The following is a 24,798-nucleotide window of genomic DNA, read 5'->3' as shown; positions in this document are numbered from 1 at the left end:
CGACAGTTTAATGTGCGGACATTTTTCATGCATTGACACAATGTGTGTATCCGTGTTCCTGTCTTCCAGGCTCAGTGCAGAACAACTGTTGGCGTAGCGACAGTTTAGTGTGCTGACATTTGTCTTAACATGGACACAATAACAATGGCAGGATGAACTCCTTTCACTGTATTACATGGTCGGTTTGTGTGTGTGAGTGTGGACATTTTTCCCCGGGCACAAAAATAATACCGCCAGTATCTCAGTCCGCTGCATTTGAGTAACGCTATGAGTGTGTGTGCGTGTGTAAGAGGGGGAAAGAGAGAAAGCGAGTGAGGGAAAAAGATGTGTGGAACAGAGAGAGGGGGGGGGGAATAGAGAAATGACAAGTAAGGGACAAGAGCCAGTCAGAGTAGAGGACGGGCCTGGGTCAATACTTGGGAGCGCATACTGCTGACACTGCACCGCTCACACCCACACGCACACATTGAGAGAGTCGCGTATACAAAAGACGGAGCGCCATCACACAGTCAAAGACAGTAAAAACAAGCGTGGATGCGGATACGAGATATGAAGTGCCAATCGAGGGACTGCGCTTGTCCAAATATTTGGTGCACTATGACCACGCAAATCCATATATTGAAAATCTACACATGCTGTGTGAAGCATGTAGATTGACACATACGTCACGTACCTGTGATTGTTTATTGTTTTGTTTTTAATTAAGACTCTCCCACTAGCACTTGCACGGCAGTGTAGAATATCAGAAGGAATGGGACGTACCACCGTGTGGAATCACGTACGGGGATGACACAGGCGATGTGCTCCAGAGTCGCCGACAATACCTACACTTCTCTTTATTATATATAGGAATACAGTGTTCTTCTTCTTCTTTTCCTTTCAGCTTGTCCCGATTAGGGCTCGCCACAGCGTGTCATCATTTTCCCTCTAAGCCTATCTCGTGCATCCTCCTCTCTAAAAACCACCGTCCTCATGTCCTCCCTCACAACATGCACCAACCTTTTCTTTGGGATTCCTCTCGCTCGCTCTCTCTTCCTTGACAGCTCCATCCTCAGCACCCTTCTACCAGCATACATAGATTAGCGAAGAAGAAGTGGGACACGGAGAGGGCTGAGGAGAGGGGAAAGGAGTACGTTGAGATGCGACGGAGGGCAAAGGTAGAGGTGACAAAGGCTAAACAAGAGGCGTGTGACGACATGTACACCAGGTAGGACACGAAAGAAGGAGAAAAGGATCTCTACAGGTTGGCCAGACAGAGAGGTAGAGATGGGAAGGATGGACAGCAAGTAAAGGTGATGAAGGATAGCGATGGAAATATGTTGACTGGCGGCAGTAGTGTGCTAAGTAGATTGAACGAGTACTTTGAGAAGTTAATGAATGAAGAAAATGGGAAAGAAGGAAGAGTAGAAGAGGCAAGTGTGAAGGACCAGGAAGTGGCAATGATTAGTAAGGGGGAAGTCAGAAAGGCACCACAAAGGATGGAAAAATGGAAAGACAGTTGGACCCGATGACATACCGGTGGAGGTATGGAAGCAATTTGGAGAGGCGGCTGTGGAGTTTTTGACCAACTTATTCAATAGAATTCTAGCGAGAGAGAGAGAAGATGCCTGAAGAAGGGAGGAAAAGTGTGCTAGCTCCTATTTTTAAGAACAAAGGCAATGCTCAGAACTGTGGAAACTACAGAGGAATAAAGATGATGGGCCACACAAGAAAGGAGTAGTGGAGGCTAGACTCAGGTCAGAAGTAAGGATCTGCGAGCAACAGGATTGGTTCATGCCTAGAAAGAGTACCACTGGCGCATTATTTGCCTTGAGGATGCCACCACAAGGTTCCCTTCTCCGCTTTCCTACCACAAGACACCCCAAGTATACAGGTATACAGTATGTTCCAATAACGATTGTAGTAAGTAAACAGTACAGTCAAGTACAAGTAAAAACCAAAACTCACAAGCAAATATTAAAATCCGCAATACATGTGGATATTAGACACGGTTTTACGTTTAATGTCTGCCTGTACAAGTGTGTGTTTAGGGTGGGCGCCATAAAGCGGAGGGGGGCTGCTTTTCCATCTTTGAAACGAATTAGCGGGCGGTGCCTTATTGAGTGAGGCGCAGTGTTTAAGAGAAACTGATGAGAGATGTGTGAGCGGCGAGGACTGGCCTATAAGTATGTGGCGGGGGTCACAGGTTAATCCCTATCGATCGGCTCCGCCGTGTGCATACAGCCACACAGGAAGACAATGAAGGAGAGGCCCGCCGCCGCCGCCGCCGCGCGAGGACGCCGTCCCTCGCCTGATGCTAAGAAGGGGAAGGGCGAGAAAATGAAGTATCATTTAATGTCTAAATAGGCAGTTAATCAACCTCATCTGGGAAAGATTGCACACGGCGACCTTTTGGCCATTAATGAGGTTTGATCTTCACTTCCACACGACGAGACGACGACGAGCGCCATTCCTCATTGCGCAAAATTGACTTTTTCACGCGTTGTATACAAATAAGTCGGGTCTCCGGAGCGCCTGCAAATCTATCAAGTGTGAAATTAAACAACCAAGTAAAATCTCTTATCTGCCCATTTCTGCCAGCGAGACGGTTTGCACCTCTGCGGTTATCGTGTAATAATCATTTGCATAATAACTCCCCCCACAAGGAGCTCCTCCACCCGCGACGCGATCAGCAAGGCGTGGTGAAGATCCGCCGCCACTTTCAAGGGTCTGAAACGCTATCACGTTAATGAAGCTTGGACTCGCCACTGACCCAGCGGTGAGCAGTGGCTCAGTTGCATGAGACTAGTTTCAACAAGACCAGAAATATGTAGAATGCGTGCTATAATTATCTCACCTCGGGCAAAATTTACTCACATATTTGAAATGTAAAACAAAGGAAACGGAAAAAGATATGTAAAACTGACACGACAGGTTGGTGGGTCAATCAACCAAAATTTGATTGATTTCGGTGTGTATCAGTGTTCCTGTCTTCCAGTCTCGGTACAGAACAACTGTTGACATACCGACAGTTTAGTGTGCTGACATTTGTCTTAACAAGTGTATCAATTGAGGCCTCCCCAAAAAAAATCAACTCATTTTCACTGTTCTTAAACACAACAGCAGATGTGCGTCTAGACTTTTTTTTTTTTTCGTGACGCCTCCCTCACTTTTCTGCCTTCCTCTTAAGTGTCGTGCAGGCACTCGCGGCCGACAACGTGGCGCTCTAAAGCGGCCATGCCAGCAGACTGTCCGCACGGAAGTTGCATGTTGGCGGTGCGGGCGCAGCTAGCTAACTGCACGTCGCAATTGCGCCGATAACAGGGATGAGAATGACCAATTTGGAAAAACACTGAAAATGTCTGTCGATGGGGGGGGGGTTGATTTTCCTCCTGGATATTTTTTGCTCCTATCGGAACACAGAGCGCACAGCACTTTGCCGGGAATGTCCACTTTTTGTATGTGTCCGGTTAGACGTGTTGATACCGTTTTCGGTCCTATCTGCACGGTGACACTTTTTTCAAGCCATGCCCGTCTGAAACAGTTTTTGATCCCAGCATCCTTGTCAATTGCCCTCGCTCGATCTTCATCCTTTTTTTTCTAACACTTTCGTAAAACTTTGAACACACCGTCGCTCAGTTCGCGCTAAGTCCCACGCGCCATTACTTGGCTAACTAACAAGTTCCACTGCGATTTCTGAGACCCGAGAACACGTGTACAAGGCAATGGTGCAACTCGATTAACCGCTAACACGATTGGATCGTTACACTGCATAATTCTGTTGTCCAATCGAGTAATCTGCCGCAAACAAGTTTGAATGTTTATGTGGCAAAATGCAAATATTTACACTACCGAGCAAGTTAGGACGCCATATGATAGTCTTGCTTGTGCTAGCGCTAAGGTGAACTTCCGGCTCGGAGCCCACCGCTGTGAGTCGAAATTTTCTCAAAGGATTTGCGCTTATCTCGAGAATGGTCATTTTGGTCTGGAAAAAAACGGAAATTCTCTCCCCTGCGATAATCACGGCTGCAAACGAAGGCGCGCAAGTTGTTCCGTGGTGGGGACTGATGAAAAACACGGAATTCACTTTACAGTCGTTAAGAAAATCGGCCTTCAATTTGAACGCGCTCCCCCCGTCTGTGCAGGGGGGGGCCACACAACGCGAAGGAAGCTTTCACTGTGGCGTCCCAGCGGAGGAGAGGTGAAATATTACACTAATATGAACAACTATTAATAATGAGGCTCACCTCTTCCCCAATCAGTCCTTCCGCCCGCATTTCTATCTCCCTTCCTCCCTCCTCTTCCTCTCCGGCTGCCTCTAATCCTATCATGCGGGCAATAAGTGTATGCACCATGAGCACATTTAATTTCTGCAGTTGGTTTTCAGTCAGCCCAGAGGTGAGCCTTAATAAGGATCAATGGCACTTTATCTGGGACAGCACCCACTTCACAGCATGCAAATTACACAAGCAAGCCTTAAAAAAGAAGAAGAAGAAGGGGGGGGGGGGAATGGATTTAATTAAAAAATGTAGAACCACAGGCTCTGGAAATTCAATTAAAGGATTTATGCAAAGGTTGGCTAGCTTTTTGTGTTGCAGTTCCTGCTTATATAATGAGCTTTTCATATTAAAAATCAATAGGTAATCTGGGCTAGGGGATCGGCTGCTTATGTACATTTTTTTAAATCAATTTGAAAAATAGTCCATCAGCTCGGTGTCACAATAAAGCGGGGAGAGGGGGTGGGGGGGGGGCACCGGTGAGAGTGGAAACGCGGCTAGGAGACGAGGGGTCACATCCTCGCCGAGGGGGTCGCAAGGAGGGAGGCCAGGTCGCTTTGTGTCTCCCTTTGGCCTCCTCTGATCCCTTCTATTAAGAGATGGACTCCCTTGGCCGCCTTTTGACCTGCGGCTCTCGGGTAATTTAGCCCGCCGGCCCCGACGCCGACTCGGCCCAGACCGAGACAACCTCGCCCGGGCGGGGTAGACGTCTCAATGGGTGGTGGGGGGGGGGGGGGGAAGCTAATGGAGGATGGGCTGGAGACTTTAATAAAGAATCGGCTTGAAAAAAAAAAAAAAAAAAAAAAAAAACGTAGGTGCAATGGAGCCATCAAACTGGGACGGCGCCACGTAACCCAAAAATCCAAAGGCCACTCGTGCATTCAAGGGGGGGGGGGGTTGCAATCCCCCCCCCCCCCCCCCAAAAAAAAATCACTTTTTCTTGGATTTGTTAAAACTCTTCATGTGGACTTGGAAAAACCAGTGGGAAAGTACTTCTGCTTTATCCTGGACAGAATTTGGGTGGAAAAATGTAGTTCCATTTTTTTAATTGTGGAGAGAATAAGGAGACACATTTTTATGTGTTCTGGGACTGTCACAATCAGTTTTAAATACTGGAAAGACATTAAACAAAACGTGGAGATAATTAGGAAAGTCGGGATTCCTTTAAAATTGCAAACCTTATTACAAGGAAATGCTTGATAAAGAATACGACCATAGTTGAGGATTGGATGAAAGATATCTTTAAAATGGAGACGTTAACTTTCATCTTGAGGCAAGAACAAGACAAATTTGACAGACGTTGGGAAAACTGGACAAAATATGCCAAAAACATCAAAAGATGTTACTAAATAAAGTCAAATCTAGTTTATCTTAATTTTGTTCATTTTTGAATTTTTTTCTTTCTTTCACTGTCCATAAAAGTGTGGAAAAAAAGAAATTATGAAAAAAAAAAAACAACAACTCTTCATGTGACCTGACTGATGTGCATTATTAAAATGAAATATTTGCCATTTGTGGAGCAACTTTGTGCCTCCAATGTATAAGAAGCTGTCACATTTGCACAGGTTGCCCCGCACCTGTTAAAGGGGGGAGGGGAGACTCCAAACAGCATAAGAATAATCATGGAAAGCAACAGCATTCATATAAACAGGGGTTATTTTCCATGTCAGAGGTCAAATAGGGCAAAAACGAGTAGTGCAAAATATGAGGCGAGGAGGCCATGAAGCATTCCCCCCCCCCCCCCACTTGTTCATCGGGGGCTCCCAAAATGTCGTCTTTTCCCACCGAGCGGGGATATTGTTCACGTCTTCTTCACACTCATGTTGTGTAAGTGGGAGGGGGGGGCACAGAGTGGAGGGGGGTGGGGGGGGTGGGGGGGCTGTAACCACTGACCGCTTACAGTAGCAGACTGTCAGCATTTGATTGGTTCTTTATTGATCCAGACACGCTCTCCATCACATCAACTCATCCACAATAAACCATTTACACAGTTTCCTTGTGCAACGGAGCACGTAAGCGGCCCTCGGGCCGTCTCTGCTCACCCACCGCGGCTCCGTGTGTGTGTGTGTGTGTGTGTTTTCTTTAATGAAATGGTATCTCTGCGGACAATAATCCCCGGGAACAGGATTGGGCAGGAACACACATGTCAATAAAGCCAAATGGGATTGTATGCTTTTATCCATCCGTGCGCAATCTTTCCCTTGCGGTGCGTCCCTCTTCTGCACCACGTAGGGGTGTCCCCCCCCCCCCCCCATCACATTTTTTTTTTTTTTTTTTTTTTGGGCACCCGAGTCCGAGTCTCTTCATTTGGGGTTTCCGCCGATACAAAGTCAAGATCCCATCCGGTACCTCGGCAATGCATCGGGAAGGTGCGTTCAAATTGTAAGTAAAAAAAGAAATGTGTCTTAATAACTTAAAAAATGTAAATGGTGTCGCTATATCTCAGACGGTCACCTTTGGCGGGGGGGGGGGGGGGGGTGTCTGGTTCAAAACCCCTCCCCCCCCAGATAAACGGGAGTTCGCTGCAGGTGAATTTCATTCCGACGTGAAACGCATCTTCAAAAGAACGGCATGAACCATTTGACATCATGCCTCATGTTGTGTCTGCTTCCCAGTCGGGATGGAGCCAGTCCAAGGGTCCGGCATCTCACCTCACCCCACAGAGGAGGGAGGGCTGGGCTCAAAGTACACGTGCGCTGCCGTCTTTTTGCTGCAACAGGCCACTTCGGAAGCAGGTAAAGAAACGGTAAAGTCACCACCGCGGGGCTCGTTTTTAAGGTTGGGGACCTGGAGGACCAAGCGAGAAGTCATTTTTCACAGTGACAAAAAGGCAGAGAAGAGGAGCGGTCCCATCACGTCGCTGATTTCCTTCAGGACATGAGTGGAATACAGTTTTGCCATTTTAATATTTGCTTTCCCCACAGTGCAAAGACAACAAATGTCTTTGAGAATTGCTTTGTTTGTACGCTCCATGTGTGCGTCGCAGTTGAAAGGTTTATGTGTGTGCGTTTCTTTCGGCTTGTCCCTTTCGGGGTCGCCACAGCGTGTCATCTCAGATGAACGCACATATATGTTTGGCACAATTTTTACGCCGGATGCCCTTCCTGACGCGTTTATACTTCACATAATTTATGGACTATAAGCCAGACCTGATTATAAGCCTCACCAAGTACATTTTTAAAGGAAAAAAAACATAAAACGCAGCTCTCTATAATCCACACGTGCCCACATTAAAATATGAGATATTTTCAAAGAAATTCAGGCCACCTGTTTTTATGACTTCTGAAAGCTTTGTTTTTGTCTTTTTCCATTGCTCCAGTTCTTCCCGCTGCCGTTTCCAGCGTCTCACCCTGGATTCATTTATGCCAAGTTTACCGGCACCAGCTCTGTTTCCCTGGATTGAACTATTTTAGTGTCTTTTTGTGAGAGTTTTACTTCCAACTTGTGACAAACCGCTTGAAGCATGCACACCTTGCTTCTTCTCTAGCAAGAGTCTTCTTTTGGTTTCTATAAAAGTCACCCAGTGCAATACTTAAGAAAATGCATTTTATAAGTTTGATTGTAGTTAAAAGATGTGGGAGGGGCAAAACATTTTTTTTTTTTTTTTTTTAAATTGTGGTCTGTCTTTCTACCTGATTTTCACATATCGCCTGCCTCAGAAACGGAACCCCTGCAACAAACGGGGCTTCGCGGTCCTCCCTTGACTGAACAACCATTTTTCTAACAGCCACCGAATGCTGGTGGGGTGGTCAAAAGTTCAGCTTGTGCATATGTAAAAAGGTGGCCTGGTGCCCGAGGCGGAATCCAGGGTAAAAAAAAAAAATAATAATAATAATAATCACGCTAAGAATCGGGGGACCGACGTTCTCCGGGTGTCCGACAGGAGCGGCACTTTCGGCCGTTATGTCGACGGGTGTGCTCCGCACTGTGGGCATATAGTTAGGGTATAGATTGTATGCGTATTGGGCAGGGTCCAGCTGCTAAGAGCCTGAGGGTACGCCGATCTTCGGGGGGCAATCAGTCAGTCGACAAAATGTCACAGGGTCGATGTTACAGCATGGCACCCTCACAAAAGGTTACAGCCGAGCTAATCATGCCGTGGAAATTTATTAGGGGATGTTGCAAAGCGTCACCCAATGTCATTGCGTCTCCAAACTTTGCTGCATTTACAGATCCGACCGACAGGCTTACGTGAGGAAAGTTGATAATGGGGGGAGAGAAAAACATTTGTTACACTGAAAATGTGTGTAATTGTATGAAAAAATATATCTGGCAAGTCAAATTAGATCCGATTTAAATACCATATTTTCCACATTATAAGGCGCACCCAAAGGCCTTTAATTTTCTGCAAAGCTGACTGTGCGCCTCATATATGGATCAATGTTGAGCCTTAAGTGCAGCTCCATCTTAATGGATGCATAATGTAGCTCCAGCCTCTACTGTAGCGTTTATTCGATGCGCCTTATAATGCGGCGCGCCTTATATATGGAAAAAGGTTTTAAGACACGCCATTGAAGGTGCGCCTTATAGAGTGGAAAATACGGTAATTACAAATAAAACACCTTGAACTTAACTGCTCTAAGATGGTGGCGTCAAAATGAATTTTTGGGGGAAGTCGTCAGGGATTGCTATGGTAACAGACTTTAATCAAAGGAAGCAATGTAGTTGTTTTAAAAACGCAACATGTACTTCTCTTTGTTTAATATTTAGTTTCGACTTTAAACCTCTTTTTGGAATAATTCTTCATTATCTCACAAACTTGCATGCAAGTCAAGAAAAAGAAATAAATCACCTTCGCCACAGCTCATATCTTGAAAAACGTACGAGTTGGGCCACTCGTACCTCAAGGCGCGAATGTGTATAAAACAATCGTCAATCAATGCTTGCATTTCTTTAATCGCAAAACAGACAAATAGGATAAGAAGTAAACACGGCAAGACCCAGAAACAGCGGAACGGGTCAGCGCTCGCACCCGTCGCAAAACTTTGCCGATCACAAATCAAATAAATCGTTGTCAATCCGTCAATCGCAGCCGAAGCGACTAAATCGGAGCGCAGCGATAACGCGCCCGCCTTCATCTCTCACCACACAAGCAAGCGCGATCATTTCATGCTGATAATGTGCGCAAAGGACACAGGGAAAACTCCCACTCTAAACACGCCGACTTAAAGAAACAGGCGCTTTACGGGCCATCCCTGATAAGCAGATGAAGGCGCGGGGAGGGGAACACGTTGTTAGCGCCAGATAGTTGGGCTGATTAAAATGTCACGCCACTTGAAAGATGCCTTCCTCAACTCAGCAAAACGGAATCAGCGCTGGTGCATCAGTGACGGCGGAGTGGGCTGCGGCTTCTGCTAATAGACAACTTTCTTTTGCTTTAAGTGGAAGCCACAACACACAAAAAAAGAGTTGACAGCTTCCAGATATGTTTTGCGCGGGGGAAAAAAAAACGAAATATTTCACATGCAGGTGTTTTCCGCAGTCTCCGTATTGACAACCGGCAGACCAAACGGCAAAGCCTTCCGCGGATGTTGCCGGGACAGACAAAAAAAAAAGTCACGTTGATCGCGGTCTTCGACACGGGGGGCGTCGTCCACTGCAAATTCGTGCAACGCGACTCCGGGGGGATCAAGCGGCGTTTGACTTTGTTTAGTGTGCAAGAAGGTTGTAGACGTAAAACTCGGGCCTGAGCATCTGACACTTCTGATCAAGAAGAAGAATGCTGTGCAGGAGCGACCTCCTTACTCGCCTGAACTTACTTTCGCTTTTTCCACCTCGACATCAATATGGCCGTGACAACGCAGCTTTGCAGGAGTCCGGGAACTTGGCCAGAGAAGGCCGGGAAAGCGCATTCCTTCCAAGGAGAAACTTTCCTTTGGCTTTATAGGTAATGTTTCCCTCGAAGCTGCGCACCTGCGCAATTGCGCACTTGTAGCGCACATGAAAACCGATCCAGCACAGTGAACCACAGCCTGACTTGTTTTTTTTTTTTTTAATACGCGGCAGCACATAGACTCTAACAAGCTGCTGCTCGGCCACACCATGCCACACACTCTACTTCCTTGTTTACCTGACACCGCCCGCCTCTGGCTCTTAAAGGGGTACACTGATAATTACAAACGCCGTCCACCCACACAGTCTGGGCAATGTAGAGCAAAGAAGAGTTAGACATGCTGCTTAAGTTTACTCTCGATAATAGCGGCAAAAGTAAAGAAAAAAAAAAGAAATGCTGTTACTTTAACGAATGTTGGAGTATGTGAATAACAATCATAATAATAAAGAAAAACTGGTGAAACTGGACGAGATTATCTCTCTTTTTTTTTTTTTTTTTTTTTTTTTTTTTTTTAGTAAAAAAGGTCTGGTTTGAAGCCAAAGTAGAAAGTACAGGATGAGATGGTGTATAATGTTAAAATTCTGCCTTGGCGCAGCCTGATAGAGGATAAAAGAATAGACAATACAGTATACAAAAAGCTAACTCCGTATTTTAAAAATAGGAGACCTTAAAACTGTTTGGTAGCATCATTCAGCTTTCAACATGCATTGCAATAATTCAGTTTTTACAGCAAGAAAAACAGACGAGGATATCATTGTGGGTTAAAAATAAATAAATGAAACAAAGTTGGAAGCGACATTTCAAATTTAAAGTTCTTAGTTGGCTTGGTTTGATTAGCAACGTATATATTTTTTTATTTGTTGACATTTTCATTGCGAGTTTGCAAAAACACAAATAAAATTGTCCTTAAAATTTTTCTGAGGGTAATGTAAACGCTGTAATATGAATCTTTTAATGAGGCATGTAACTTGTTGCTCACAGTGGTCAACGGGAGCGTTCACGGGCTTAGCGTGTTTGTTTTGACGTCAAAAATTAGACGGATTGTTGTTTCTAGGTCAGATTTGAAACACATCTCGTGACGCTGCTCCTGGAAGTTTTCCGACACGTCTCTTGTAATGCCCGAAACATGTCTGGCCTCACACTGAAATTAGCATAAATGTTCCGCTTAATATAAACCTTCAAAATAAAATTGCTCCCTTTACACGCAGAGAACAGGAACACATACAAACAATCTCTTTTCTAGGTGGGAACAAGAAATATCGCTGAAGTATAGTTGAGGAACTTGTGGTACTGCATATGGTCTGACATCTAAATTAAGACTCGCCGGTACGCTGTGGAAACAAAAAGCCGATAGCTTGAAAATTTGCGATCGCCGTACATCACTCCACCGGCACGTTCATAAATCAAAGTTGAGTTTGAAATGAGAGGCGGGTTATTTGCGGGAGAGCACACATGGGGGGCCGCCGTGATTGTTTTTTGGACTCCACATTCTGCTTATGTTTGCATCCCCGAACAATCTCAGCGGATCCCGAAAGCGTACACGCGCAATTAAAGCGATAGCATCTTCATAGCCCCGCAACCAATAACAGAAATAATATCACTGTTTTATTAAGCCCTTAATGTCGGGGGCGGGCGGGGGGCAGACCGAGTGAGGAGCGGAGGGTTTTAAAGAGCATACACTTCCAGAGGTCTTATCGAGGCCAGATTTAAATAAAAGCAAACGCTCAGCTTAAGGCTGTGCCAAAGTGCATGTGAGACAATGTGAGGGGGGGGCCCCTTTATCAGACACGAGTTTCAGCTAATCGCTGTGTCAGCACACCCCAAATTTTAATTACTAGCCCTACCTTTGCCCTTTAATATTTACTAACATCTACACCACATTTAATTAAGCATGAGCGGGAAAGTCATCGCCCCGGTTCCGGATCCACTCCGATAATTGCGCATCCGCTGAGTCGCCGGCCAATTAACACACGCGAGTGCAAATTTGGCGAGTTTGAGGCCAGGCGTAGCGTGATCAAAAATCGGGAAAAAAAGCCCTCCAAAGATACCAATTACAATAATTAAGATTCAATGAAGACAGGAGGTGACTGAAAAGGATCAATGAAAATAGTTTCGACTGTTCTGTTACTGAAACGGGATTATTGCAGCTGGGCTTGAAGCATTTCGGAATGGTTCAAATTCCGCCAGCCTTCCAACACTCCGTTTAATTGTGTTTATAAAGCAAAATACTGGTGAGTGAAAAAAACTGCTACGAATCACGGGTGCTTGCATTCATTCGAATGACAAAAGACGATTTACCATAAGAGTCTTTTGAATAACGAGCTTGGTCTCAGCAGGAACCAAACTCATAAATTAAGGCACCACTGTAGTTTATTTATGAAACGGATAAATTAGTCATTTACAGCCAGAAGACTCTGCAAATCTGGACTGTACTTTTCAAATTAGAAACCGTAACTATGGAAACGGAAAAAAGGCGGTTGTGTCCTGGAGAATTCGTTGTGCCGAGTGTTTATACGCGAACCAGATGGCTCACCGTCGGGGCATCGGCACCCCCCCCCGTCCTCACGGCCCCAATCCCCACGATACGCAACGGCGAGAACCGACCCGCACTTCGGAACCCAAATCCGCCGAGGAAAACACTCGCTGCGTTGTCGCGTCACCCCGACCCGTTTCAACTCCAGCGCACATTCCGAGCCCCCAAAACAAAGTTCCCAAGGGCCAACGCCGACAGCGCCGTCACAAGAAAGCGCCGATTCTCCAACGGGGCCCGGCTTTCGTTGAACAAATAAACGTGACGTCCCATCAGTTCGCCATCTGGCCCCTCTCTCGGCATTTTCCTTTCAACGATAGCCCGTGCGGATATAACGTCCGTACTGTAGTACTCCTGCGTCTCCGAAGCACGCCTGTGAGATAACGCATCAGAAAATACGCGGCAACACTTTCGCCCGGTGGGACCGGATCCGTACGTGACCGAGGTCATTGTGTTGCGACGCCGTGCGTTTACAGTAAGTCAATAGTCACGGTACACGAGATCCCGAAGGGCCCGGCGAGGGGAAAGGGGAACAGTCACCCGGGGTTAAATAAACAGCAACAAGCGCAGGAGGAAAACAAGGCAGGGAATATCTCTATGAGAAAAGCAGACCTTCTTCCTGAGCGCTCACAATGAGCACATCGTGCCCCTCTCCATCCTTTTCCTCTCCCGCATCCCACAAACACACCAAGACAAATAAAATGCCGACTAAGCGATACGACGGCGAGCGGAAAAACAAACGGAGCGCGCGAGGGGACAGCACTCGGCACTGGCGACCCGTTCGGGTGGCTGACAACATCTGGAGACCGGTTTCCACCGAGACTTGGCTGATTTGCTTCAGCGTGGTGCAAAAAAAGGCTGTGTTGTCAGATTCACCTTTTCCATTCAATGAGCAAAATGATTTTTTTGGGATTTATGGAAAAAAAAGGTGAAATCTTTAAATACTACTATAATAATACATATATATATATATAATACTAATAAAATAATACTTTCAATTTTTTAACATTTATTTTTTTAAATGTATGACCTATTTTGCTAAAGTTTTTATTTTTATAAAACCTGATTTTTTTTTACATTACAGTATTTTTAGTTTGGAAAAAAATACGTCATATTATTCAGTATTGTTTTTCTCAGTTTTTTAATGACAAATTTCAAATTTTCGGTTGGTTTTTGTGAGTTAAAAAGTGAAAACTTTTTTTCTTTTAAATGAATGAACAAATAATGAAATATTAAAAAAAAAAAAAAAAAAATCAAAGAACGAAAATGTTTCCCTGAATGCACATCTTACCTATTTATAACTTTATGAACAATATCTTGCAACATTTAACAAATGAAAATAAGTTGAATTTTTTTTGTCATTCGCTGCCATCGACGGATATAGAAGTCGAATATTTATGTTAACTCGGAGGGATTGGAGTCAATCAGCTAAAATATGTTACGAAGGAAAAAAAACGACGTAGTAGACTACTGCCATTTTAAACCGTTTTGTGGTGAAGCAAAGCGAACTTGGTGGAGTTTGGCGTATAAGGTGTAAGTAAATAAGTCAATAATAAAAGATGTGTCCCTACCAAGGACTTGGTGAAGGGTCTGGCCAGGGTGAAGAGGAAGGTCATGAGCCACCAGCTCCTGTGAATGGCCGTGTACATCATATTTCCGGGGTGCAGCGCGTTGGACGACACCCCGTGAGGGGAGAGGCGGCGGTGGAGCTCGTTGCTGAACAGGATGTTGCACAGCTTGGCCCGGTTGTAGGCCAGCATGGACCAGTAGTCCTTCCGCGGAGGCGACAAGCGCGCCAGATCCACTTTACCGCAAGGGTCTAACAAGTCGGTGAACCTGAAAGATAAATCAAAGCGGGGGGAGGAAATGTGTGGCCAGATGCGACGCAAATCAAAGGCACGACATGATGTTCTTTAATTGCCTGCGACGGAGCTGTTCAATTCCAGATGTTTTCACACGGTCCCCTGAACGCGCCGCGGTCGTCGCGTCACGACGCGCGGGCGCCAAAGCGCGCACTTTATGTTGTTGTGCGTGCTCGGGGTTTGACACGTCGTACATATTAATCCCTGTCATTAGAACACAACCAATCAAAATGTCAGCTGCTCTCCAGACGATTTTACAAGCTCGCGTTGTTTACCGCGGCCTCGCGCGGGCGACATCCTTGCTTGGCTAAATTACAACATCTGCGGGCTTTTTCATTTCATGTGCCGCGACTTCATAAGTACTCGGGGCTTGATAAATCAGTTGCCCGAGCGTCCAACATTTGGAGTTATTCCCTGCGAATTGCTTCGCAGGAGTTGCGCCGCGATCCAGAAGACGGACCGCGTGAACCATATTAAGCGGGGCTTGGCCGTTTTCTGCTCACGAAAGTGTGGAGACGGGGCTGCAGCTCGCACCTATCAGAAGTTATTTCATGAAGGATATCATCTCTCCTTGCGTGAAGCAGATCTGATGCCGCCGGAGGACAAAATCACCCTCGACCGGGGGCCAATTCGGCGGTAAGCCCCACGTGTTGGAAACTGATAAAGTGTCAAGTCATTACACCCGAGTTCATCCCTCCCCAAACCCCGGTGTCTTCCAGGTCAGGGCTTTGGCCGCAGACAAGGGTCTTAGGGAGCATAATATGCTGGCAGGTCAGGGGTCGCACTCGCCGCCTGTGAGAGCAAGCTAAGTGAATAAACGGCAAAACGGCGGAAAGTGGAAAATAGCGCAAACAAAAATGAGGTGGGGGGGATCAGTGGATGTAATATTGGTCTGGAATGAGGTGGAGAGAATGGAAGATGTCAGGGGAGATATTGTCCGTTTGCGGTGGCGTGGAAGCGCCGAAGCCCTCTTTGAAGACGCTGGCGGCAGAGCAAAGACGGCCAGGCAAAAATAGGCCCTGGTGAGCGCAATATTCGTCTTTACACAAACACCCACTTCATGGGGGGGGGGAATGAGAGTTGTCATTTCAACCGTGCAGTTTATACATATTGCAATTTACTCGACTATTATGGGCACCCCCAAAGTTGACCACAAAAAAAAAATCAAGAAGATCTTCGTACCCGTGTGAAATACGCACCATCCATTTGCTGCCGTCTCTAATCTCAGCTCAATTTGTATTATCTGGTTTGCACGAGCTTTTTTCCAAGAATTATTCTGCTCTGTGTGATGGTCATCTCCTTTTCTTGATTTTCTTCAAGTATTAATATGAAGTTCAACAGTGCTGAAAGCGTGACCATTTACGCGCCTTCTGTTCTACTGCAATGTGCTGCAACTTTCCCAAGTCCTGAAGTTCTTCCAGGCGCTTTTTGCCGAAAAGATTTTCTCCTTTGAGTTCGTCCAAAAGTTCACGTTTGATTCATTCACGGTGAGCTGCCGTGCCGTTCGACGCCCCTTCTACGTCTCGGCAACATTGACTACGTTTTGTTTGTAGCCCTGTTAGTGGACATTGAAGTGAAAACAAAGTCACTAGTGAGCATTTACGGCGTCTAGTGCAGGAAGAGATGACAATGGCAATGTGGCGGCTAAAACGAGGACACCGGGATGCCCCGTAAGCATCGCCCATTTATCGGAAAAAGTATAAATGTGAAGGAAGTATACTCGTTTTTTTTCACAACCCCGAGGGATATTTTTGTCCCCTTTATCTTATACATACAGCAGGGGTGCCTCAAGATCTACTTTTCAAGCAGCCAGCCTCTCGCGACCGACTGACGACCGGGCGGGTGGGGCGGGGGGATCTTATGATGCTCCCAAACCGTTTTAAAGTTAATAGTATGTTGTTATGTTATGCTGTATTGTCCGTGCTTTCATCCTGGGTCAGGTTGTGCCAAGGTGGAATTTGAAAATGACACGCCATCTCATCCTGCACTTTCTCCTTTGGCTTCAGACCAGACCTTTCCCGCTCGGAAAAGAGTTGAACCACTTTTTCTTCGATTATTCACACACACTCCGACGGTCATCACATCTTAAAACAACAGTATTTCTTTTTTAACTTTTCCATTAATATCAAAAGTAAACATAAGCAAGCTAGTCTAGCTTGTCTTGACTCGCTGATGGGCTGCGTAAGTACGGATAATTTTTTAATTATGTGTATCTCTTTAAAAACGGGAGGGTTTCGGGGGCTGGAGGGGGGGGTGTAAGGTAAAGTAGGAAACGGAGCGGTCGTCGTTAGAGAAAGTTCCTGCCTCGCGATCGACGCATTAAGCACACCTGACGTGCAGTATATGTTATGCGCTCCATTGATAGTTGATGATTTTAGAGGGGGAAATGTGCCCGATACTAAACAAATTACAGTAGCGAGTGTTGTTATATTTCTTGGCCAAAAAAAGGAGAACCATGGCGTTGAAGTCCACCAGCCTCCAACTTGCAGCCGTGCGGTTCCGCTGGCCACTTTCGGCGACAAACTGATACGTCAGACTTAATGCGGATTGTCAAACATGACAGCCTCGGTCGCCGGAAAGCTCATTTCCCAACGCGCGCTGCCACTATGAATTCAACGTATCATCAACATGATGGATGGACTTATCGGCCAAAATTTACTTTGATGCCGTCGCTGCGGTCGTACACTTTTTTTTTTTTTAATGCCTCATCCCTCCACCCCCACCCTCCAGTGTGTCTCAATCCTCTGCTGTCACATGACGGAGAATGCGCGATGCCAGGACGGGCGCGCACGGCGAGGCGGCACAGGCGGATGCGCGGCATCGATCGCGCTCCTCGGTCAGTCGGTTCGACGGGCCCGAATCCGCCTGATTGATCGGAGCCGGGCCGAATGACCTGAGACCAGGAGAACATGCGCGCACTTGTTCCGGTGCCTCAAACGGCCGCACTGTTAGATGACTTACGATCCGAGCGCCGCCACGCACCGGCGGGCGAGAGGCGGCGTGTACGCTTTGACAGCCGTCGTCGCTTAAGGTCACAATATTATTACACCATGTTGGGAAAGGGAAGCCGGACGTTTGCTGGGAATGTCTGGAAGGAAGTATTGACAGCGTTTGATTGATGCTTAACTTGCCGACACGGTCCAAAAAAAAAAAAGAAAAAGGCAGCGTTCTCTTTGATTTTGGCGGCGTGATGGGAGCCCCCAACCGAAGGGGGCCCACGAGAGACAGTAGCGCTCATCGAAATGGTGAAACTCGCATGAAATTTGGGCCATAAACGCTCTTCAAAAAGATAAAGATGACCATGCAAAATGCCAGGATGGCTACTTTGGGAAACTCCTGCAAGCGAATGACAAACATTGAGGAAGATGAAAAGTGTGACAAAAAAGGGAGCACAATTGCGTTTGTTACCTGTGAGACTCGGACGACACCACCAGAACACGGGCGGGCGCCGAGCGACGCAACACGTCCTGCAAGCACTGCACCAGCAGGAAGTGACCCAGGTGGCAGATCTGGAAAGTGGACTCCAGCCCGTCCTCCGTCAGAGCCCACGGCTGAGTGCACACCGCCGCGTTGCACACCAAAATGTGCAAAGGCCTACAAGACAAGATACTTTGAGGATTAGTGACAGAACTGAAGACTAAATCGTAGATGTAGATCGCGTGTTAAGTTGCGGGTGAAACTGATCAGTTGAAACATCTAGATTTAGGTGGTGGTGTTTTTTTTTAATTACTGCTTGACTTGTTTTTTCCCTTCCATAATATTTATAGTTTCATGTGATTTGGATGGAAGGATGGATTTGATGGATGGGAGTTGGAAAATTGCTTTTGATTTTTAAAAATTAGATTCAGCAATTTATGATGGCCTTATATTTTTTTCTTTTCTTTAAAATGTTGAACAATAAAATGAATAAACACTACAAACTCAAAGAATAAAATTCTATATTTATATATATATATAAAATATAAAAAACAATTGTTTGTTAAATACTTGTTGAGTTTTTTGTGTCTTTTTAGATACTAAAAAATGAATAGATGTATTTAAAAAAATTAAAAATATGTTCTCTTACAAAAACTTTTTATTTAGCTATTTAAATGTAAAAAAAAAGAGCATAAACAGTCAAATTAGATCATGGAAAATTGCTTTCAACTAAACTTCTGCTGGCCTTATTTTTGGTTTTTTTTTTGTTAATCGAAACACAATAAATTTTACTGATTACCAGTATTACAACATTTGTACATTCAAATGATGTTCGTTAGAACAATTTTTTATCATAACGTAAGACAGACAATGGACCGTAATTTCTGAACTATAAGCCACGACTTTTGTCACACGCTTTCAACCCTGCGGCTTATGCAATGATGCAGCTGATTTATGGATTTTTTTCTAACGGTTGTCAGGAACGCTCGTGCAGAAAAGCTAAGATTGAGACGGGTGGAATATGTGTCGAGGAAGATGCAAGTTTAATGTTAACTTTGCGCTTTCTGCATGAATAAAATTAGCGTGAACACGCCCTCATCGCGGAAATGCAGATGATGCGGCTTTCAAGTCAAAAGCAATTGACTTGGCCGACACGGCTGGCATGTTTCGACGTGGGCACATGCGGCTTATAGACAGGTGCAGCTTATGTGTGTACAAAATGTATTTTTCTGTTAAAAATATATTGGGTGAGGCTTATAATCAGGTGCGGCTTATGGTCCGGAAATTACGGTATTCTGTTACATTTCAGGTCAAACTGACCATCTTGAAATTTTTTTAATGTAGATTCCAGTTTTTCAAAGAGTCTTTTCGTTTGAAAAATGAAATGTTTTTTTTTTCTTTTACAGTTTCTTACAATGAAAGAAACACACCTGCTCACGCTGAAACATGAACACTGTTGGTCTACTAAAAAAAAAAAAGAACCGTCCATGCAATGAAAAGCAAGAGTTCCGGAGGCCAATAAAGGAACATATGCTCTAGTTTAGCGCGCGCACTCGCACACAATGACTGTACGCGTCCGCTGGAAGACCGCTCGATTGGTCGGGGCAGTAAGAGATGCTTGTCGGTGACAGCGTCGCTCCAGCGAGCTCGCAGCCACAGTAACACAGACGAACAATCCAAACACACCCCACCAATTTTTAATTTCTTCCATTAGAATTAATTATGAGGCCGGAGGCAATTTGTGTACCCTGTGTTTAAGACTGCCTACTGGATTAATTAAAAACTGGATGCTGGAAAATTAATGTGCGAATTGTTATGCTCCCGCTATAATGAGCCATCCCCGTTCTGTTGCATAGGAGTGTACAGTCGCGATCACCTTCAGGCCTCCCGAACACGCGAGGTTCATTAAAGCGCACAAACCTCGGCAACTTAAAGAACGCCGACCTCAGCGCTTCCGCGGCGGGACGCAATTGCGGCGCGTGTTAAAATATAATAAGGTGAGGAGACGGCGCGCGAGCGACAGCCACCCGAGACAAAGACGGCCCAAGCCTCGGCTTACGGGCGAAAAAAATTTGGAGTGCGCGGGAGCTTCGGCCACTTCCCCGCTACATATTTCATCAATCCAATTCCGCAACACGTTGACAACTTTGCGGTGCGTTTATTGAACTAAATCACACGACACTTTCTCTTGCATCAGTCCAGTAGCTTCATGCCCGCGCGTAATGTGAAACGCCATGGACGGAGCAACAACATGAGGATTAGTTAGAAACGTTTACACAACTGATGCTGTATTTGAAATAAGAGTCGTGAGAAGAAGAAGACAATGATGGCCGTTGAATTAAAGCTCTAAGTCACAGGTGTCAAACTCAAGGGCCGGGGGCCAGAAGTGGCCCGCCACGTCATTTTATGCGGCCCGCAAAAGGAAATCAAGTCCGTCGACTTCCGTGACTCTTGCTAAAATCGGAACAAATATTCACAATTGTCATATGTATGGAAGAACAACGTTGAGATATGACATTTTTCTGCTACCAATCCCTTTTATACGTAACTCGACCACGGGTTGCAAACTATTCTCCTTCAGTACAAGAGCTACGGTTTCATTGTTGCAACAGCCGTACGAGGGAAACGGAAATGACAATGTGGTCCTCGACACCCCTGCTCAAAAATCATGGAAAAAATGCATTTGAACAATCGACAACCACTACTAGAAACTTTATATGTACTGCATTCACTCGAAGTCTTGACACGCTTTGCACAAGGCTCATTTCACTCGAACGGACATTCCGACTGCTCATTCTTTTTACAACTGTCAGTTTAAAAATATGTATTTTCTTGGTCAATTGACAGTCTGTCTGCTGTCGTACTCAACATGTACGTCGTACTAGGGCAGCTCCAACTACCGGAGACAAATTTCTTGTGATTTGTGCACACACTTGGCCAGTAAAGCTGATTCTGATGCACGAAGTGTGCGTGTAGTTGACTTTGCAAAGGAGTACAAGTGTGGTAACTCTATATGTACCGTACGGAAGACGAAGATGAAAAAATAATTACATAGCCGCAGTCCTTTTTCCGTCAAAATATGGAAAAGCTAAAGAAAATAAGGAAATTGGCTATAAAAAGGTCAACAACAAAAAGGATTATTTTCAGTGAAACTGCAGGGGGGGGGGGGGGTGGGAAAATGTTCATTCCTTTATAATTCTGTATGACTGGATATTTCAATCTAGAATGATAACAGTGTATAGTCCACATTGGGGAGTTCTTCTGGATTCAAAAAATAGACAAACAAAATCCGAAATGTTGATGCTTTTAAGGGAAAATGAAGACCGAAACCTTTGGAGCAAGAAAGACGTCAAATGAATCGAAAACAATGTGGCAGGCCGGATCTGGCTTTAAGTTTGACACCCGTGGCTCTGCTTGGTCTCCAACGTCATGTCAGTCGCGCGCGCATTTGGTACCGCGAAAACTGCAATCACTAAAGTCCGGTGATCCGGAGCGAGCGGTTGCGAGAGGCCCGTTAAATCCAAGTGCCCACCCGTTGGTCCCTCTCTCATAAGTGCGCCTCTAATGAAGGCCTTTAATAGGCCTGTTGCCGCCCCGAGGCGCGATCCCGCCGTCCACATTAAAGGCCGCTCACAACACGGCCGGCGCCGCGCTGTGCAATCTCCGCCCCGCTCAAACGAGGGCCGTTAACTACCAAAAGGGGAGGCATCCGTTGATATATTTACTTGAAATAACCCCCCTGCGTGCAGCCCCTGACCTCCGTGATAATCTGGGCCATATCGCCAGTGTGGGGAAGAGCGAGCCGGGCACACACACCATTTTTTTTTTTTTTTTTTTTTTACTCTGAAGAGAATCGCACGCAGCCATCAGCCACCACAGCGCCGCCAAGACGGACCAATGCACTATATCTAGTATGCAAATATATAGAATGTGTTTTCTAATCATACTAAACTACAGTGGAAACTCTTTGAACAGACAAGCCGCTTAACAAAACGATTTCGGGTTACCGCACTGCTTCTGCTTTGTCGCAGGCCACCAAAACCAAAACGGCTCAATACTTCCGGTGTCTTTGTTTTGTCTTCACGTCCTACAATGCAAAGCAAAATCTGCATTGTGGGTGCAAATATTTTAAAATGACTTTTTCAGTTGACAAATTATCGAGAGCAGACCAGTCTCGGGCCCGCGGGCCAACTACGGCCAGATTGATGACCCTGTCCCGGGCCACATCGGGCCAAGCGTAAATTAAAAAATATATTAAAAATGTGCCGTTGACCACCTCTCGGACTTTCAGCCATATTTCAACGGCCTCGTTCAAGACCAATTCGGACTGGATTGTTCTCGCTGAAGAGTTCAAATGAAGTGGAAACGAGTTACGAGTTTCAATGTTCAAAATAAAATGAAGTGAAAGTGATGTGATGATTGTTTTTCTTTAAAATCTTCTTATTTGACATACACACCACAATTTCACAGAGCCCATTTATATAAATATTGGCAATACTTCTATTCCAATTTCCAGTACTAGCTATTTCAAATTTAAAATTTCCTGCATTTTACAATGACACAAAGTTGAGAATTAAGTTCTAGTTGTGAATGGGGAGGCCCACTGAAACAATTCTGGGTTTTTATGTGACCCCTGACAAAAATGAATTGCCCACCCCTGATCTAGAGGATAAAATCAGTTTAAAAAGTAATAGTTAGAGTAGAGTAATAGTAGTATATAATATATAGTAGAGTAATAGGAAGAGTAACGAGCCAGAATAAAGCACAGGAAAGAAAATGTATGGCTGGAAAATGTGTGAAATGGGTCGCATTATTTCGAAAATTTTGGGGATTGTTTTTCTTCTCGCTGCATGTTCCACGTTGATACACATTTGGCTGAGAGTTCTGATCCGAGCACGCGATATATGTAAACTTCTTTGAGGCCGGACTCAATATCAGCAAACACTCAAAATCAAATGACTCAACTTGGATTCGGGTGGTGAAGAAAAATGTGGTTTGGAGTCAGGACTTTCCTACTTGGCACCGTAGCGAAAGTTCCGCACGGTATAGTAGCGCTCCGCCCGGAATGTTGGAGTAACATGTCTGCAATGACACCAGGATGAATGCGCCAAGGAACAAATGGCACGTGTTAATTATGGAGCGTTCAGTAGAAATTGTATTAGGGGCACTCTGTCAGTGCCGCTCTCCGTCAATTACGCCGCCGCCAAATTGCCCTGCATTGAACAATATCAATATCCAGGTAATTTCATTTCAAAGGACAGGCAATTAAAGCGGAATCGGGGTCAATGGAACACAAAGCGGCGTGAAAGCCACTGACTAAAGCACTTAAAAGCAAGGGAGTGAGAAACGAGAGGGAGAAAAAGGAGAAGAAGAAGAAGAAGGGGAAAAAAAAAACAAGACTGATTACATTTCACCTGTCAATGACACGCTGCGGGAGTATTACAGCGCTCGCGCACCCCCGCTTCTATTTTCCCCACGCGTTTAGCCGGGCGCCCGTCTTTGCGTGCGTGTTCTGCCCGAAGACATACGCGACGTAATAGAGTGGCGGCGGACTCCGACAGCTGCCCAGTGCCATTCACAGCTCACGGCTCCCGGGCTCCGCTCGGCTCCGTTCGCCTCGCGATGAGAATTAATGTACTCTGACGTCCCCTGGGAGGCCCTCCCCCAACCCGGCCCCAACGGCACCGCTAATGAAGAAATACAACCTTGCCAAAATGGTGAAGTAGCCCAGCCAGAGCGACAGACTGAGAGGTGACATAGCAAAGAGATGCTCAGCGTATAAACAAATTGCAATACCAATCACATCCGGCCCCGAAAAACAAAAGCGCCCCCCCCCCCGCTGTATTGCACTTTGCTTTTTATGGAATGTTTCTATATTGCGCACAGCCGTACGGCCCTCGCGTGCGGGAAAGCGGCGTCGCAGTCCCAGGAATACTTTAGAATTCAATTCTGAGAGAACAGTTGCAAAAAAAAAAAGGATGAGCACACTCGTACTAGACCTGCTGCTGGCCACAGCTCACGCCAAGACACTCCCACGCAGACTCAACATAGCTTGAGCCAACCAGCTAACCTCACACGCACAGTATTAACTGTACTTTTCACGTCCGTACAAATACTTTGTACATACATTTCTGTACAAATAGCGTGTGGCAGAGTGGTTTTTTTTTTATGATGGATTTTCACATATCGGGTTTGGAACAAATCCCGTGAGAAATGAGCGTTCAATGTATAGAAAAAAAAAAAAAAACAGCTTACGCGGGGAGGTGGCCTCATGGGAAGGTCAACCCTTGAGTATGAATGAGGAGGGGATAAATTACAGGAGGGAAACCTCCACCAGATTTGGCTCAAGACTTGTGTCCTGGATGGTCATAGCCTGCCTCCGGGCTGCTGCGGGCCATGGCTGCTGTGCCTGTCCCCCGAGGCCACCCCCCCACCCCACCACCACCACCACCACCTCCCCCGACCCCTCCACTCGACACTAATGCCAACGCACACGTACACAAAAACACACACGCACACAGACGGACGTGCAGCCGCGAGAGACCTGCAGGTGGTTGAGCAGTATTGATGACAGAATACGTGACCCCCGAAATAGCGCCGACGCGACCGGCCAATGAGTCGCGTGCTGACCACCGCAGAATAAGAACCGTCAAGTCCGAGAATACAATGTCAGTCCGTAAATAGACAAAAATGCACACGTTGACCCCTCAGACCTTGTCTCCGTCAGGAATTGTCTGCAACGACTATTAGAATAAATAAAAATGGATCTAGGCTACATCAAGGGGTGTGCAAACTTTTGTGCTCAAGGCCCACATTTGATTTTTAAAATGGCGTCATTTGTTAATGATGTGTTAAAATGTGTAGTGTGTTAAATGTTTGCTATCCTCAACTCTGTGTGAC

At 45.7% G+C, this 24,798-nt stretch overlaps 1 protein-coding gene across 7 annotated transcripts in view; it reads right to left on the bottom strand.

The window, feature by feature from the left end:
- The window catches only part of wwox (WW domain containing oxidoreductase), a 182,958-nt gene that overhangs the window by 97,450 nt on the left and 60,710 nt on the right, over positions 1 to 24,798 (bottom strand). For 5 of the 7 annotated variants that reach the window (XM_061823514.1, XM_061823513.1, XM_061823512.1 and 2 more), the window contains 2 exons: positions 17,890 to 18,075; positions 14,191 to 14,455 (listed from right to left, as the gene is read on the bottom strand). In XM_061823514.1, coding sequence (XP_061679498.1) covers positions 14,191 to 14,455; positions 17,890 to 18,075 — 451 coding nt within the window. Of the gene's footprint in view, positions 1 to 1,018; positions 1,111 to 6,752; positions 7,044 to 14,190; positions 14,456 to 17,889; positions 18,076 to 24,798 lie in introns of those variants that run through there. The other 2 variants (XM_061823516.1, XM_061823515.1) reach the window with 2 other exon arrangements.

This window comes from Syngnathoides biaculeatus, chromosome 6, assembly GCF_019802595.1.
Source record: "Syngnathoides biaculeatus isolate LvHL_M chromosome 6, ASM1980259v1, whole genome shotgun sequence".
NCBI classification, from domain to species: Eukaryota; Metazoa; Chordata; class Actinopteri; order Syngnathiformes; family Syngnathidae; genus Syngnathoides; species Syngnathoides biaculeatus.
The sequence above is the reverse complement of the archived record's forward strand: the minus strand, read 5'-3'. Positions and strand labels throughout refer to the sequence as shown.